The sequence below is a fragment of the Solanum pennellii genome, chromosome 6 (assembly GCF_001406875.1).
Source record: "Solanum pennellii chromosome 6, SPENNV200".
Classification (NCBI taxonomy): Eukaryota; Viridiplantae; Streptophyta; class Magnoliopsida; order Solanales; family Solanaceae; genus Solanum; species Solanum pennellii.
The window spans coordinates 53,212,374-53,229,597 of record NC_028642.1 but is presented as its reverse complement, the minus strand read 5'-3'; the positions used below and the strand labels follow the sequence as shown (position 1 = coordinate 53,229,597).

At 33.7% G+C, this 17,224-nt stretch overlaps 2 protein-coding genes across 7 annotated transcripts; both read left to right on the top strand.

Annotated features, from left to right (window-relative positions):
- The first annotated feature begins 4,820 nt into the window (after window positions 1-4,820).
- LOC114077659 lies at window positions 4,821-6,877 on the top strand. 2 transcript variants are annotated; one of them, XM_027918050.1, is made up of 5 exons: window positions 4,821-4,900; window positions 5,132-5,485; window positions 6,021-6,093; window positions 6,195-6,325; window positions 6,450-6,877. In XM_027918050.1, the coding sequence occupies exons 2-5, from the start codon at window positions 5,318-5,320 to the stop codon at window positions 6,567-6,569; spliced, it is 492 nt and encodes a 163-aa protein (XP_027773851.1). In that variant the 5' UTR covers window positions 4,821-4,900; window positions 5,132-5,317; the 3' UTR covers window positions 6,570-6,877. The 2 variants fall into 2 exon arrangements, with proteins under 2 accessions (XP_027773851.1, XP_027773850.1); XM_027918049.1 differs by lacking the exon at window positions 4,821-4,900 and having other exon boundaries at window positions 5,061-5,485.
- Window positions 6,878-8,964: 2,087 nt separating this feature from the next.
- LOC107023196 lies at window positions 8,965-17,091 on the top strand. 5 transcript variants are annotated; one of them, XM_015223808.2, is made up of 9 exons: window positions 8,965-9,094; window positions 11,446-11,941; window positions 12,672-12,782; window positions 12,882-13,109; window positions 13,221-13,316; window positions 13,475-13,729; window positions 15,158-15,271; window positions 15,381-15,883; window positions 16,615-17,091. In XM_015223808.2, the coding sequence occupies exons 2-9, from the start codon at window positions 11,537-11,539 to the stop codon at window positions 16,862-16,864; spliced, it is 1,962 nt and encodes a 653-aa protein (XP_015079294.1). In that variant the 5' UTR covers window positions 8,965-9,094; window positions 11,446-11,536; the 3' UTR covers window positions 16,865-17,091. The 5 variants fall into 5 exon arrangements, with proteins under 5 accessions (XP_015079294.1, XP_027773251.1, XP_015079291.1 ...); XM_027917449.1 differs by adding an exon at window positions 9,467-9,519 and having other exon boundaries at window positions 9,032-9,094; window positions 12,882-13,316; XM_027917450.1 differs by lacking the exon at window positions 13,221-13,316.
- The last annotated feature ends 133 nt before the right edge of the window (window positions 17,092-17,224 follow it).

The window sequence follows — 17,224 nt, the reverse complement described above, 5'->3', positions numbered from 1 at the left end:
TTTTATTTTTATACTGTGCTTAAGAAATGAAGATGATTTTACTAATTCGTCCTTTGAAAATTTGTTAGGAATCTTACATACAGATGTAAACACTTTAAAAAAGAACTAATTACAAGGATAATAAAAAAAATTGATTCATAATTTTTTAATTTAATAAGGTGATCAACGAATATGGGATACTGATATTTAGTATAATGATAAACTATATGGGACGGAAGAAGTGTATATTTATGTTTGTTTTTTTTTTGTTTTTTGATAAAATTAGGCTAAAAATATTAAGAAATGGTGGGCAGGTCTGTCCTAGCTCGCGACCCATGTATGGATGGGTTGGATTGATTGTTTTGAGGCCCACTGAAATGGTGGGCTGACTTAACTTTGTCCATAAAATATCAGTTTGTTTGGATGAATGATTAACTAAAATTGAGAAAATTTCACAAATAGCAAAGATATCATATATAATAAGGCTTTACAACTATAGATTTGGTAATTGCTTGCTATGGAGGTTGCAGTCAGTGTTTTTCGCTTGACAGGGTAAGCATATACAAATGGAGGCTGCATTTGTATATTTTGCTTGTATGTTCGTATATTTCGCTTGTCAATATACAAACAAGGAAAGTATATGCAAATTCTGTTTGAGTAACCAAGGGAACAAAGTGAGGAAGGATAACAGTTGGCTCCTGAGAGGGCAGCTTTGGGGTAGAGTGATCACATACATAATAATCATAATAATAATATGTGACAAATAAAGAAGCCATGATATGCTGTCCAAAAGAAAAAAGGGAAGCTATGATATGTCTCTTACTAAAACGATACGAAAGAATCACTCATCAACAGCAATGTCAGACTGGTCCAAGACTCTAAAGAAGATTTTTGATGGACAGAATTTTAAATGACAGCAAACTGATTTACCTGTGTTGGAAATTTGCCCCCAAAAGCAAGTGGTTCCAACTTTATTATTCCAGTGGATGTTGCCTCATATAACCATACAGAGCTATGCTCCTGGCTTAATCTTTTCTATCCTTTCTTGTTTGTTCAAAGGAAGCCCAAAAACACGGAAGCTGTAACAATCATGCTTTTTATTTCTACCACACGTGAATATAAAGCCAGAGATATCATCCTGTCGGTCAGATTCATCCTACTGGACCAAAAAGAACACATTTTTAGAAACAAAGAAATAGAACAGGCTAACCACATATACTTTTGATGCCGATGAAAATATAACATGCTTTTATTGTAACAGAAGGGTAATGATTTAAATAATGATAGAAGGAAAAAGAAGCTTGTGCTTGGGTTCATCCTGCACTTAAGAGACCAGTATATGAGGCTCCATAATGGGTGGAGCATGAAAGTGTGGCATTCTGGTAATATATGGATCCTGAAAATAGATAGGTAATGACATATACTTGACCTGATGTTCTTTAGCAAAAGCAGGATTAGTATTTAGTGGGTCAACATTGACATTGATGAACCCACTTCCAGAGGATACGGCAGCGACTTAACCTGATCTTCCACAGCCAAGGCAGGCATAATATTTGGCAAGCCAACATTAGCCAAACATGGTGCCAATGGATGGGACACAACTGCTGCTATTGCTGATGCATTCAGGGGACATAATAGGATAATAGACTCCTCGCCTGTATATTTCAAGATTTTTTTTTACGAAATGAAGTGGTAAAGCATTGGTAAGTGTGAAATACATTGATACTCCATACTAAGAAAGAATATCCCTTGATAATTATTCAATTCGGGTTCAAACTTTATGATAATTGTCCTTTATGGCGTGTCTGAAAGAAGATTCTTGCAGGGGAAGACATTTCTTACAAATTTGAAATTTCAACTGAGTGGACAGACGAGCAACAGAAACATAAAGCTAGTATCTAGTCATGCAAACCAATTAGGTGCAGAGAGTGATTTTCGTCAATCCAAGTAACTTGGACACCACAACAAATGTGTCACAATCAAGCTCAAATGGAAAGAGAGTTAGCAGTTGATTCTACCATATCAAAAAGGAAGAAGAAGAAGTTATGGAATAGTCAAGGTGTGTGCAAGCTACCCGCATAAGACAGTAATAAAAAACTTCAAAGCCTGAAAGTATCTGAAATAACTACTTATCCCTTTGACTACGACCGTGATATGAAACAAATACACTCTGACAACACAAAAAAGCATACAGACATGTACAATAAATAAGCAATGGCTTCCTATAATGAGTATGAAATAGTGACAACTAAACAGAAGTAGATGCATCACGCAGGCTCTGGAGAAGTAAAGGAACATAATTATCCGTCAGAACTTCCGCATACCAGGAGGATATAATATCCACATCGACGGATTAAGCACTTGCCCCAATGACCTGGAAAGATTGGTGAAGAAAATTCTAGATAGGTAGAGTTTCTTAGATAAAATATCTAAAAGATTAGATTAGTTCTTGAATAATACACATACATGGCAAGCTTCGGGGTAAAAAAATCTAGCAAATCATAAATGCAAGCAGGATTAGTTCATATCACACTAAACCAAAAGGTCCTGATCTCATTACCTAATACATCATGCCTCTTTTAAACTAAGACTAATAACAATTGGGTATTCTATATAACTGACAACAAATATGAGTTAAACAGAGCTACCTAGTACTTGTTCCAGGTGGAAGATAACACGTATCCAGTCAAGGTAACTTGGTGGACAGAGTTACCTAGTACTTGTTGCTGGTGAAAGAGACCACGTACCCCGTGAAATTAATCTAGGTGCGCAAAAGCTAGCCTGAACACCACGTTCATCAAAAAAATAAAATGACTAGTCACCACTCAGGTTCAAGTCCAGTAGCACCTAGCTCCATAACAGCACACCAAACGGGAAAATAGACACATTGACCGAAATAATCTCCGCATTCATAATAAACCGCACAACTCATACATAAATGCACACTTCTACAAAATCAGTCCTACAAAATCAGTCCCATCATATGAACCACCAATGTCAAGCGAAAATCCATTCTCCAAAAAGAGAAATAGAAAATGTTCACACACATCAGTATACCCAAAGCCACAAACAAACAAAAAACTCTCAAAATTCCAAACTCAGCTATAAGTTACAGTCCACAACAAAAAATCCAAACAACTATATGTAGTAAAATGTTCATGCATCAAAAGATAAACAGAAAAAACCCATTTCAATTCCAGGACCTATACTTCGGACGGTTACCAATAATCCAAACGAGAAATTGATAATTTAGCTGAATTTTGGGCGATTAACGGACTGATGTTACTTGATAGCCCAAACAAAAAAAAGAAGTTAAATTTAACTTTGATTTGAATTCTGCTATTTTTTAATAGAGAACAAAGAAGGAAAATTCAAAAAATTTTACAATGGCAGAGGTTCAACCAAGAATAGTTGGGCGACGGTCCATTGATCGATTGCGGATAAAGTTACATTTTTTTACCCTTTTACCATCTCTCTTACTTATCTTTTTTTTTAAATTTTTTATTTTCTTATTTCTAATAAATATTTTTTAACTTTATTTTCTTAAATTGTTGATATATTGAATAAAATAATTAATAAATATTTATTTTATCACAATAATTAAAAAAAATTTTAAGACGGAGTATTTAAAATACTAATATCATGCAATATTTTTTAATAATATCAAATTAATTAAAAAACATTTAGTGTTTCAATTACTAGCACCTAAAAAAACAAATTAATTCAAATTTAATTTTTCATTTTTTTAAATTCTTTTTACTTTATATTTATAGTCATTGTTATTTTAATTCTGTTTTACTTTATATATTTTTTGTTATTTATTTGTATTTAAAATACTAATATTGTGCAATATTTCTTATAATATTGCATGATATTAGTATTTTAAATACTAATAATATCAAATTAAAAAAAATACTAGTATTATTAATATATACAATAATACTAATATCATGCAATATCAAAAGAAATATTGCATGATATTAGTATTTTAAATACTAATAAATAACAAAAAATATATAAAGTAAAACAGAATTAAAATAACAATGACTATAAATATATAAAGTAAAACGGAATTTAGAAAAATGAAAAACTAAATTTGAATTAATTTGTTTTTTTAGGTGCTAGTAATTGAAACACTAAATGTTTTTTAATTAATTTGATATTATTAAAAAATATTGCATGATATTAGTATTTTAAATACTCCGTCTTAAAAAAAATTTTAGTTGTTGTGATAAAATAAATATTTATTAATTCTTTTATTCAATATATTAATAATTTAAGAAAATGAGGTTAAGAAATATTTATTAGAAGTAAGAAAATAAAAAATTAAAAAAAAGAAAAGTAAGTAAAAGAGAAATGGTAAAAAGGTAAAAAAATAATACCTTTATCCATGTGTCAATTAATCAATGGAGGGTCACCCAACTATTGTTGGTTGGACCTCTCCCATTATAAAATTTTTCTGAAAATTCAGGAATACCACGAAGCAACGAGCAATGCTTGTGCGAGTTAGAGTGAATGGACGCAGCTTCGTTTTTTCCCGGTAAATTCTCCTTTTGTTTTTGCTAAGTTAGCTTTATATAGTTAGCTTTGGTGGTACCAATTACCGAACAATGTTTTTCTCGAAAATGATTTTTTTTACTTGTTTAATTTTTAAAGCAATAGTCTCTTAGGGGTCGTTTGGTAGAGGGTATTAGGAAAAATAATACATGCATTAGGTGTGTGTATTAGTAATACATAGCATTTTTACACTTGCATTAGATTATGCAATTACAAAAATACCCTCAAAGCCCTTTAAAAAAACATTTTCCATAGTACTTGTTTCATCTTCTTTTTCATCTTCTCTGTACTTTGTCAATGAAAATTCAAGAGTAGTTTTTTCTTCCTTTTGCTCAATCAAACATTGTTTGCTCATCTTCATAAGGTTAGTACTCTTATCTTTCATTAAAATCTGTATTTTTCAACATCTCTTTCTTCATTTTTATTTTCTCTCTCTTTGCTCATAGTTTTGAGCTTTAGTAAGGGCGATCCAAGCTTTAACATTCCAGAATAATCTGAATTATCATTTTTTTTGAATCTGTATCAGTTTTTTTATTGGTTTAATCATTTTTGTTGTTGGATTTTGATTAATTTAATTTAATTTTTGTTGATAAAGGTCAGCTGATGTTGGTGAATTTGTGCTGTTTTTCTGCGATCTCGATTGGTGAAGTTGAGAAAATTTGGAACATTGGTGAATGGGTGGGGAATTTGTGTGAAGTTTTGTAGAGGTTTTTGGGTGTGTGAAAAGTGAAAAATCTTTGAATTTTTAGTTTTTTTTTGTTGGATTGGAGTATTTATTTGAATGATTTCTGGTTGGAGTAGAGATGGAAGGAAGGGGATAGGTTTAGGGTTTGATGGTGGAGTAGAAATGATGGAGGAAACTGAGCTTGAAGAAGGAGAGGTTTACAGTTATGATAATTATAAGAAGAATGATTCAACCATTGACCCTGATGTTTCTCTATCTTACCTTGTGAGTTTTCTTATTTATTTATTTTCTGTTTAGTTGTGTTGATTATCACTGTTATGGATTTACAATTGAGATTGAACCATTTTTCTTTTAAGTTCAATTGCAATTGGTTCATTTTGTGTATTTTTTGATTTTCTAGTTTGCTAGCATGTAGCTTATGTTGTTTGATCAATCTATATACTGTTTGTTGTGTATGTCTCCGTTTGCTTGATATAATTGACTGTATAAAACCAAATCTTAATAAGAGGCCTTATCATGTCGAGAGAAACTTGATAACGAGAAACCCTGCGTTTGCTTATTCTATAAAACCAAATCTTAATAAGAGGCCTTATCAAGTATACTGTGATAATAGAGAAACACTGCGTTTTCTCATTCTATTTTTTGCTTATAACTTCTCTATCTAGAGTTGGTTTAGGGGCTAGTTAGTGAGTCGGTGTAAGTATTCTGGCAGGTGTTGTGTATTAGTGATAACTGCATTACGACCTCTGATAGCAACTCTCTTCCAGTTTCTCATATATCTATCTCTTACTCTGTCAAGGATGAGAAACTTTACAATGTTTTGGGACATTTTCAAAGCGATTTTGAAGGTGAAGTTTCAGCTGAGAATCTGGGTATGTAATACTGGAAATAGGGTATTCCCAGAAGCACAAGTTTAACAGTGACAAGGCTTATGCCATGAGCTGATGATTGTTGACTTTGCATATATTGACAGGGTCGAGATTTGGCGGGTATGGTTCATTTTTACCTACTTATCAGATTTCTCCTTCTTGGTCTCATCCGAGGACTCCACAAGAGGCCAACAAAAATAGCAGACAAGTATCACCAAACAATCTGCTCCCTGAGGTACGCAAACTTTGAATGACTCCTTATGATTTCTTTTATGATAGTTTACTGCAGCAAAGAAGTAATATGATTTTACATTGATATTCTACTTTTACCTAGCAATATGCATCTTCCAATTATACAGGGTGGTCGACAAACCACGTTAGGATCTTCAAGCACTTCTCTGTCAGGAAGGTTTGCAGCATCTTCTGCCCGTTCAGCAGCAGTATCTGCACTTATCCCCCCTCTCAGACGAGTTGATTAGCTCGTACGTGTGTCTTAAGATTATGTGTTCTGCGAAAATACAGCTTCTTGGATGAAAACTAAGGATCCCTACCTTTGCATATGAATAAGTTGAACTTTTGGACTTATGGTGGCAAAATTGTGAAGATGTTTGACATCTTCTTCTTCTTTTTCTTTTTTAATCTTATTTCAATGTAGTAACAACTTTTTAATTTTATATTTGAAAAAGAAGAAGAATAGGAAGAAATAATGTTTTAGCAAAGAAATCTTTTTTTGATGTTTTAGCAAAGAACCTTGTTGCAAAGAAAGTATATAAAGAAATAAAGTGTAAAGGGTATTTTTGTAAACATACACTTTTTAAATAGAAATTATGCAAGATTTGTTTTTTCTAATACATCAAACCAAACAGTATATAAGAAATAATGCAGACATAACTAATGCAAGTATTACTAATGCAAGCACTAGTAATGCAAGTATTACTAATACACCCTATTTTGCATTGTTCTTATACGCTCTACCAAACGACCCCTTAATATCATTGCAAAAAAAATTGTAAGAAATAATTTAGAAAAGAAAAAATAGTGTCTTACAGTGATAGACTGGTCTATTAAATTACAAGGACGAATTTGAGTTTATTTGAAATATTAAAATTTTAAACTTAACTATTTGAAACCAGCTTAATTTATTTTGGAGCTTGAATTTCTAGACAGAATTGATAGAGAAAATTTCTTTGATTTTGAGTCTCTAAATAATGATACTGTGAATATTATTAAGGCATAATAGATATATTGAATTCTAAACTTGGATTCAAATTTTGACTTTGACCTCAAACTTTTATAGTGCACAAATAGGTACTTTAACTATCCTATCTTTCAATAAATAAACACGCGATTTTTGGAGTCAAAGTGCGTGAAATGCAAACGCTCTCACGTGCATTAGTGAGTCAATCAGTGGCTGCCAACTAACTAAACATTTTACATGTCTTTTTTTTTTTAAAAAAAATCTTACATGTCATTTTGAAACTAAAAATAAAATAAAATTAATTTTAATTAATATAAAAGAGATTCATTAAGGATAGAATTGTCATTTCAATATTTTTTTACCTTTGTGGGTCTCGAAAATTACCCCTCACTCGCGCAGAACACGTGCATTTCACGCATTTTGCCAAGTAGGAATCGCGTATTTATTTATTGAAAGATGCAATAGTTAAAATACCTATTTATGCAATATAAAAAATTAAAATCAAAGTTTAAATTTGAAGCTAAATTTAAAGTCTAATATATATATTATGCCTATTATTAATGAGTTTGAAGGAGAGGTCAAAAAAAGATTTTTAGGCGCATTTGACTGCAAAGAAGTCAACAAGTCTTCTCGTACCAATACTTCATAGCACAACATTTCCCTCCCTATAATCCTTATGAAAGCTGTTGAATTCAAATATATAATTGATTCTCTAATTGCCTCTAGAGAAAAGATATATAATTTGGATTCTTTCAGCCATTATTATTTTTAAGCTAAATATTGATAGAGTTTTTATTCAAATTAAATACATGAACGAAATTGGTATAGTTATAATTAGAGACTTAAGGAAATGGGTTATTAGTATTTATAATTTATGTCTACAGTCACGACTATAGATATATGCCTTTAGGAATTGGATAAGTCATTTAAGAGTCTATAATTCTGCCGTTACATGACTATAAACATAAATCATTCCGTAAATACTAATAACCCAATTCCCTTGAGTCTCTAATGACTCCACCCATATTTTTAGCCTAAACGAAAATTTCATCAGTATTTAGCTTAAAAACAATAGTGGCTGGAGAAATTCAACGAATTTGTATATTTTTTCGCTAGAGGCAATTGGGGAATCAATCATATATTTGAATTCAACAGCTCTTGTAAGGATTAGAGGAAGGAAAATGTCATACTGAAAAGTTGTATTAGTACGAAAAAAAACTCGTTGAGTTCTTTGCCGCCAGATATGCCTAGATATCTTTTCTGATCTCTCCCTAAAATTCATTACTGATATTCATAAAACCATTGTCTAGATACTTAACATCAAAGAATTTTCTCAACAACTCTATCTAGAAACTCATTGACTTAAGCTTCAAAGTACATTAGACCCGTTTTAAAAAAAAATGTTAGCTAAATTTAAAAAATTAATATATCAAATAATTTCAAGTTCTTTCACGTGTTTATTTTTCACCGTATAAAACTCCCAACAAATAATTACATTTTCTTTTTATAAAACTCAACAATATTTAATATATCAATTTCAAAAACGAATTTAATAGACCAATGGTATAGATAGACACTATCTTAAATCTATCATCAAACTTAAGACACTATTTTTTTTTACCTAAATTATTTCTTGCAATGGTATGAAGACCATTGCTTTTAAAATTATACATGTAAAAAAAAAAACCCACTAAACCTGACTATATAAAGCCAACTTAGGAAGAACAAAAGGAGAAATTATTGGAAAAAACCGGAGCTGCGTCCATTTCACTCTTGACTCGCACAAGCATTGCTAGTTGCTCGCTGGTATGCCTGAATTTTACTTTTTTGTTCTCTACTGAAAAAATAGCAGAATTCAAATCAAAGTTAAATTTTTCGTTTGCGCTATCAAGTAACATTAGTCCGTTAATCGTCCAGAATTCAGCTTGATTTTTTGGGTCGAATATCAATTCCTTGTTTGAATTATTGGTAACCGTCTGAAGTACAGGTTCCTGGAATTGAAATGGGGTTTTTCTGTTTATCTTTTGATGCATGAACGTTTTACTAGTTGTTTGGATTTTTTGTTGTGGACTGTAACTTATAGCTGAGTTTAGAATTTTGAGAGTTTTTCGTTTGTCTGTGAATTTTGGGTATCCTGATGTGTGTGAACATTTACTATTTCTCTTTTTGGAGAAACAGATTTTCGCTTGACATTGGTGGTTCTATGATGGGACTGATTTTGTAGAGGAATGGTAGGTGTTATGATCAGTTTCAACATCCCTGTTCAAATTTATGTAAGAGTTGTGTGGTTTATTATGAAAGGGGAGATTATTTCAGCCAATGTGTTTATTTTAGCTCTGTTTGGTGTGCTGTTATGGAGCTAGGTGCTACTGTACTAGAACTTAAAGCCCTGAGTGGTGACGGGTCATTTTATTTTTTTTGATGAACGTGGTGTCCAGTCTAGCTTGCGCATCTCAATCAATTCTAGGGATACGCGTTGTCTTCCACCAACAACAAGTACTAGGTAACTCTGTACACCAAGTTTAGCACAGATGAGAAGAAACATCTAGTGCTTTTTGTTTCTGTTGAGTTTTGAACCCTTGGGTGCAGATCATTTTTAGCGGGAAGGTATGGGGAGAAAATAGAATGTCTAATTAACCTTTCAGGTTCAGGTGGCATTTATTTCTAAACGTATGTTAATTAAAACAACTTTTTCCTATACGCGGTTATTTATGTGGCTACTCTTTCTATCAGTTAAAGAGAAGTAAATGGAAGGGATACAATATTTTAGGTGATGTGGGAAGTGAGAAATGAGGTCGAACTGTGTACCGTTTCAATGTGCAAAGCAATTGTAGGGTTTTCATGTGGGTAGTTCTTTCCATTAGTTCATCGAATAGTTTGGCCTTTTGGATTGTTAGTCTTCTATAAGGATGATTTATCTCTTGTACATGTGAGTTTATCAATTTGTTTCCACAGCTTAGAAAGGGAAGTAAAAAGTAAAAATTACTCTCTACACAACTTTTCCCGTTTTCTTTCATGTAGATAAAAACAGCAAATTGCGGATCTATGTATAGTCACGGGGTGCCACAACACCCCGTGACCTTGGTTGAAATTTTGTTTATATATATTTGTATATAAAAAATATCTTATAAATATTTAACGTGCCACCCACAACACAAAGGGAGCACATGGTGCCACTGGTGAAGGTTGATCCTTTCACCTCAAGGACGTGAGATTGATTCCACTCGGGCACATTTTTCTACTGCATTTTTTCCATATATATCCATATATTACCATGTAAAAGTTATTATTTGGATTTTGTTGACTTCTTTTCCTTTTTTTATTTTAAGCATAAAATATTATCCTTCCCATCTCAATTTATGAGACACACTTTCTTTTTTGGACTATCCCAAAGAATGTTACTTTTCTATGATTAGAAACAACTTTAATTTATAATTCTCCTTTTGCCCTTAATGAAATAATTTTTAGTCAGTCAAATGGTTTAAGTTTGTTTTAGACCTTCTCCTTCGAAATTTTCTTCTTTTTTGGGTCAAAATATTAGGAACTGAATGCCGAGTTTCTCTTACTCTTTGCTCTATAATCTAAATCATTTTGGGTGCATATGATAAAACAAGTAGTTTAAACTATGATAATTTAAATTTTCAAAATAAATGCATGTTGCATTTAAGGACGGCATGAAAACTATATTGAGATCTCATATGATTTCATAGATTTTTTAAAATTTTTTATTGTTGTGAGTCAATACTTTAACATAAGACTTTCGTCTCTGTTGCAGAAATTATGTTTGTCATAAAAATCCTTCATTGCTGTTAGAAATGATATCTTCAAGTCATAGAAACGGGTGTTTTGCTTACTGATCCTAAAGAAAGAAAAAGTCGGAGAAAATGTTCCTATAGCAGATAACATAAAATTGTCCAGGATGTATGTTCTTTCTTAAGCCGTAGGCCAGACTCATGCTCCATATTTTCCTTGTCCACTTTGTCTTTCTAGATTTCAGGTTTTACTCTTGTCATGTTTCTCTGATACCAGCATATGGTTCATCATTACTGTTTTGTGCAGATTCATTGTTTCTCTTTATACATTCCCGCTTCTTCAATTTGACCCTGTTTCTTCATTGTGGAGCACATACATCTAAGCTGTGCTTTTTCCCTTTGCAGAGCAGCAACTTCACTCATGGTTGGATGAAAGACAAGAAGTGGAAAAAGAAGGGGAAAACTTTCAGTCAATTAAATTAAAAAACATAAACTTATGAAGAAAATGGAGGATGCAGAGGTTAAGCCAAGTAGTATGATAGATCAAGCTTTTCTCCCTATTATTGACTCATCAGGAGTCTCTGGTTCTGTTGCTTCTACAGATCCTTCATCTACCGTTTGTAGAGCTGCCTCACAAGACAAAGAGAAAGACGAGGAAGCTTTCATGGACCTTTCTGGTTATATATTTTTGTGCAATAGAGAGACAAAACTCGATTGTTTCAGATTTCGTGTTTTTGGGGTTGGTTCAAATAAAAAGAAAATGGTAGAAAAGATTAAACCTGGAACAAAGCTGTTCCTCTTTGATATTGAGTTGAGGCTCTTGTATGGGGTGTATGAGGCAACATCCTCTGGAGGAATAAACTTGGAAGCACATGCTTTTGGGGGCAAATTTCCAGCACAGGTAACTCATATTTATTGTCACTCATTATTATTGTCAGTTATATAAAATACCCAATTGTTATTAGTCTTAGTTTAAAAGATTCATGATGTATTAGGTAATGAGATCAGGACCTTCTGGTTTAGTGTGATCTGAACTAATCCTGCTTGCATTTATGCCATGTATGTGTATTATTCAAGAACTAATCCAATTGTTTTAGTTATTTTATCTAAGAAACTCTACCCATCTAGAATGTTCTTCACCAATCTTTCCAGGTCATTGGGGCAATTGCTTAGTCGGTCAATGTGGATATTATATTCTCCTGGTAGGTGGAAGTTCTGAGGGATAATATGTTCCTTTACTTCTCTAGAGCCTGTGTGATGCATTTATTTCTGTTTAGTTGTCACTGTCTCATACCCATTGTAGGAAGCTTGCTAATTTATTGTACATGTCTGTATGCATTTTTGTGGTGTCAGAGTATTTGTTTCATATCATGGTTGTAGTCACAGGGATAATTAGTTATTTCATATAGTTTCAGTCTTCAAAGTTTTTTACTGCTGTGTTATGCGGGGTAGCACAACTTCTTCTTCCTTTTTGATATGGTAGGATCAACTGCTAACTCTCTTTCCTTTTGAGCTTAATCGCGACACATTTGTTGTGGTGTCCAAGTTTTGACGAAATTACTCTCTCCACCTAATTGGTTTGCGTAACTAGATACTAGCTTTATGTTTCTGTTGCTTGTCTATCCACTCAGGTGAAATTTCAAATTTTTAAGGAGTGTTTTCCCCTGCAAGAATCTTCTTTCAGTCACGCCATAAAGTACAATTATCGCAGAAAGTTTGAACCCGAATTAAATGATTATCAAGTAAGGGATTTCTTTCTTAGTATGGAGTATCAATGTATTTCACACACTTACCAATGCTTTACCACTTTATTTCGTAAAAAAAAATCTTGAAATATACAGGTGAGGAGTCTATTATCCTTATTTTGTCCCCTGACTGCATCAGCAACAGCAGCAGTTATGTCCCACCCATTGGCACCATGTTTGGCTAGTGTTGGCTTGCCAAAGATTATGCCTGCCTTGGCTGTGAAAGATCAGGTTAAGTCGCTGTCGTATCCTCAGGAAGTGGGTTCATCAATGGCCAATGTTGGCCCACTAAATACTAATCCTGCTTTTGCTAAGGAACATCAGGTCAAGTATATGTCATTACCCATCTATTTTCAGGATCCATATATTACCAGAATGCCACACTTTCATGCTCCACCCATTATGGAGCCTCATATACTGGTCTCTCAAGTGCAGGATGAACCCAAGCACCAGCCTCGTTTGTCAACTGCTTTTGTCAATGAGCAAAATACTGGTGATGCTGTAGAAATTGATCCATCTGAGGACACCCAAGTTCTTTTTTTTTCCTTCTATCATTATTTAAATCATTACTCTTCTGTAACAATAAAAGCATGTTATATTTTTATCGGCATCATTTTGGCATCAAAAGTATACGTGGTTAGCCTGTTGTATTTCTTAGTTTCTGAAATGTGTTCTTTTTGGTCCTGCAGGATGAATCTGACCGACAGGATGATATTTCTGGTTTTATATTCATGTGTGGTAGAAATACAAAACATGATTGTTACAGATTCCGTGTTTTTGGGCTTCCTTTGAACAAACAAGAAAGGATAAAAAAGATTAAGCCGGGGGCAAAGCTTTTCCTGTTTGATTTCGAAGCGAAACTTCTGTATGGTGTATATGAGGCAACATCCACTGGAATAATGAACTTGGAACCACTTGCTTTTGGAGGCAAATTTCCAGCACAGGTAAACCAATTTGCTGTCAGTTATTTAAAATTCTGTTTACTTCTTGATTTTTCAATGTATGATGATAGTAAGAAAATGGGTGTGGGGCTCAATGTGATTTAATTTCATCCTGCTTGCATCTATGATTTGCTCGCTCTTAAGCCCTCAAGCTTAAGAATTTCCCTTCTCCAATCTTTCCATGTCATTGTGCAAGTTCTTAGGCTTTGATGTGCATAATACCAAAAATATAGAAGCTTTGAGCCACGTGATGCTTTTATTTCTATGATGTTGTCACTATCAGTAGAAAGTCATTGCTAGTTTATTTCACATCCTTCTGTCTACTCTTATGTGTCTTCAGTGTAAGTTTGTAGCTTGTTATTGTTCGTCACAGGGATATTACTAAGATACTTTCTAAATTGTTACATCCCAAGTCTCTTTCCTTTTGCTCAACTTATACATGATTATGCATTTCTAATTCTAGTTTGTTTCTGAATGTTACTCTGTAGATAATTTAATGTCTTAGACCAAACACCGATGTTGTAATTGACCATTGAACTTAGAGTTATTTGATTTGGACACTAGCTATATGTGTATTATAAAAATTGCAGATATTGTTTATGTAGTGAAAAATATATATTTTTTGAATCATACAGTGATTAATATTGAAGGAATTGTAAGCAGTAACTATAATGAAGGGATTGTTATGCAAGGATTACTTACTTAAGGGACATTTTTGTATTTGGATAATATCCTTTGTACTGTTACTATCATATTCTTGTTCCATATTTTATCCTGCATAAATTAATGCGTAAATTCTTGTGTAACTTAATGCAGATATTATTTATTACCACCAACAAAACACTGCATTACTAATGCAGAGATTTTTTTTATGTGGCCAACCAAATCCTCATTAGTCACACTGGGTTTTATGTTGAGATAAATTATACTGATACGATCAACCAAACAACCTCTTAGAGTCTTGGACCAATAAACACCTGACATTGTTGTCGATGTGTGATTCTTTCGTATTGATTTAGTAAGAGACATATCATAGCTTCCCTTTTTTCTTTTGGACAGCATATCATGACTTCTTTATTTATCACATTATTATTATGATTATTTTGTATGTGGTCACTCTACACCACAACTGCCCACTCAGGAGCCAAATGTTGTCCTTCCTCACTTTGTTCCCTTGTTTACTCAAACAACTAATCTTGTACATGGAGGTAGAGGGTCTTTACCACTTGGTTATCCATCCCTTGTTAGGGTTCTTTTGTTGCTGCAGTAGGTCGTGGACTGTTAAGGTATTAATTTAGCTATTAGGTTTTTATCTGGTATTATTAACATGCTTGATATCTAGGTTATTTGGATTCCCAATTATCACTTCATCCACATAATTGGCTTATGCAATTATTTACGAAGATTCATGATACTATTGCTCTTATTCAGGTGAAATTTCGAATTTTTAAGGAATGTCTTCCCCTGCCAGAACCCTCTCTCAGACACGCTATAAAGGACAATTATCGTGACAGAAAGTTTGAACCCGAATTAAATGATCATCAAGTAAGTGATTTCTTACTTAGATATGGAGTGCCGATATATTTAGCATTAGTTGGTGTCTTGCAAATGCTTTAAAGCTTGCTGTTCATTAAGGGCCTTCAAAAATATGCAGGTGAGGAGTTTATTATCTATATTTCGTCCCCTACCTGCATCAGTAACAGCAACAGCGGTGCACCATCCACTGGAAAAAGTGGGCCAGTCTTTTGCTAATGTTGACATGCCAAAAATTACACCCACTTGGGCTATGGAAGATCGGGTTAAGTTGCTGTCCTGTCCCCAGGCAAAAGTGGGTTCATCATTGGCCAATCTTCCACCACCAAACACAGTTCCTGCTTTGTATATGGAACATCATTCTAAGTATTCCTCGATGCCCACTTCTGTGGAGAATCCATATATGACCAGAATGCAGCACGTTCATCCTCCACCCATTGTGGAATCTCAACGAGTCTATGAACTTCAAAGTGCTCAGCGTGGATGGCCTAGAACCACGAGCTTCATGGAGAGTGCTCTTACAGTTGGAGAACCTAAACAGTTGACTGCTCCCAGTAATGCATATTCACATCAATCATATGTCACTCAAGGCATTTCAACTGATATATGGAATCCATATCACAGGTTTTGTGTCCTTTGCTTTCTTTCTTTTCTTTATCCTCTTCCCTTCAGTTCTGGAAGCTGTGGGGTGGGAGCGGAAGAGGTGAGGTTTTCAATTGCTTGCTTAACATTAAGATAGTAATGCTTCCTGCTGTTAGCAATTGGGTGTATATTTGCTATTCAGCAATGATGTTCTTTCTCTTTTCAAATTATCTTCTTGTGTTTGACATCCTTCTGGCTTTAATTAAAGAAACTTTCTAGCATGTATTAAGTTGACGTTAGACTATTAACCCCATGTTTGAGAGTTTGTCTCAAGTATTCTAGAAGGAAGTGGTAGCACCAGCGTGGGGTGCTATAATATATCAGACTTGACAAACTAGAAACTGGAAGCCGTGTAGAGGTGTAAATGGAAATATCAGTTTGTTAGTGGCACATATAAAGAAAGAAGTCATATAGAGGATAGAGTTTCTGCAGGGATCTAGGAAAGCTCATAAATGCAGATTACTGATACAAGGGTTATGTATCTAGTTTTTGTCTTCAGTCGGATGCCTACTTAATCATATTACCCCTTCCTGAAAGGTGGATATGATGTTAGGTGCTCATTCGGTGTATTATTTTTGTTTGTCTATAGTAATATTTCATAGTTATTACCAAAAAAAGATAAATTGATCTTCTGTTTCCAGTTTTTTAGTGCGTCATTCCATTTTCAAACTTAATAAATATAGAAGGGTGATCTTAAATTGTCTCATTCGCAGGTATGAATCAATGCAAAGTGGGGTTGTGTCGCAGCCACATCTCATGGAGCTAAATGACAGGAATTACCAATTGTACTCAGGAGTAGAGCGAGGAATGCTGCCACCTCACGAGAGTAGTGCTACACACAACTGCTTCTCTGGCCCTTCAGCTCCTCCTGTTCTGCAGCAATATGCTTCATCAGAAGCTGCAATACTGGAAGGGACTTCTTCCATGTCATACCAGCGTTCCCTTATAAGACGTTATGGGTAGACTTTTGATGATTAGGTTGTTATCGGAATGATATGCATGTAAAAGAATATCACCAATAGTCTCAACTCTCTTTCTGAAGACATCTGTTGTGCCCTGGAGGCAAAATGTAGATTACTTTTAGGAAGCTGGCCCTCTCTGTCTAAAAACTAATATTATCAGTTGTGTGGCTAGTAGTGGTAAACTTGTAATTTGCTTTATTCATCTTCTGGTCTGATTTGAGGTTGGTATTTTGTTTCTGCTCCTCTGTCTGGTAATAGGAATCTCTAGTGGTTGACCTCTTGCCTGCCAACACAAAGGTATTAGAATATGTGGCTATGCTAGTCTGTTAAACATAAATAAGAAGACAATAATAGATGCAGA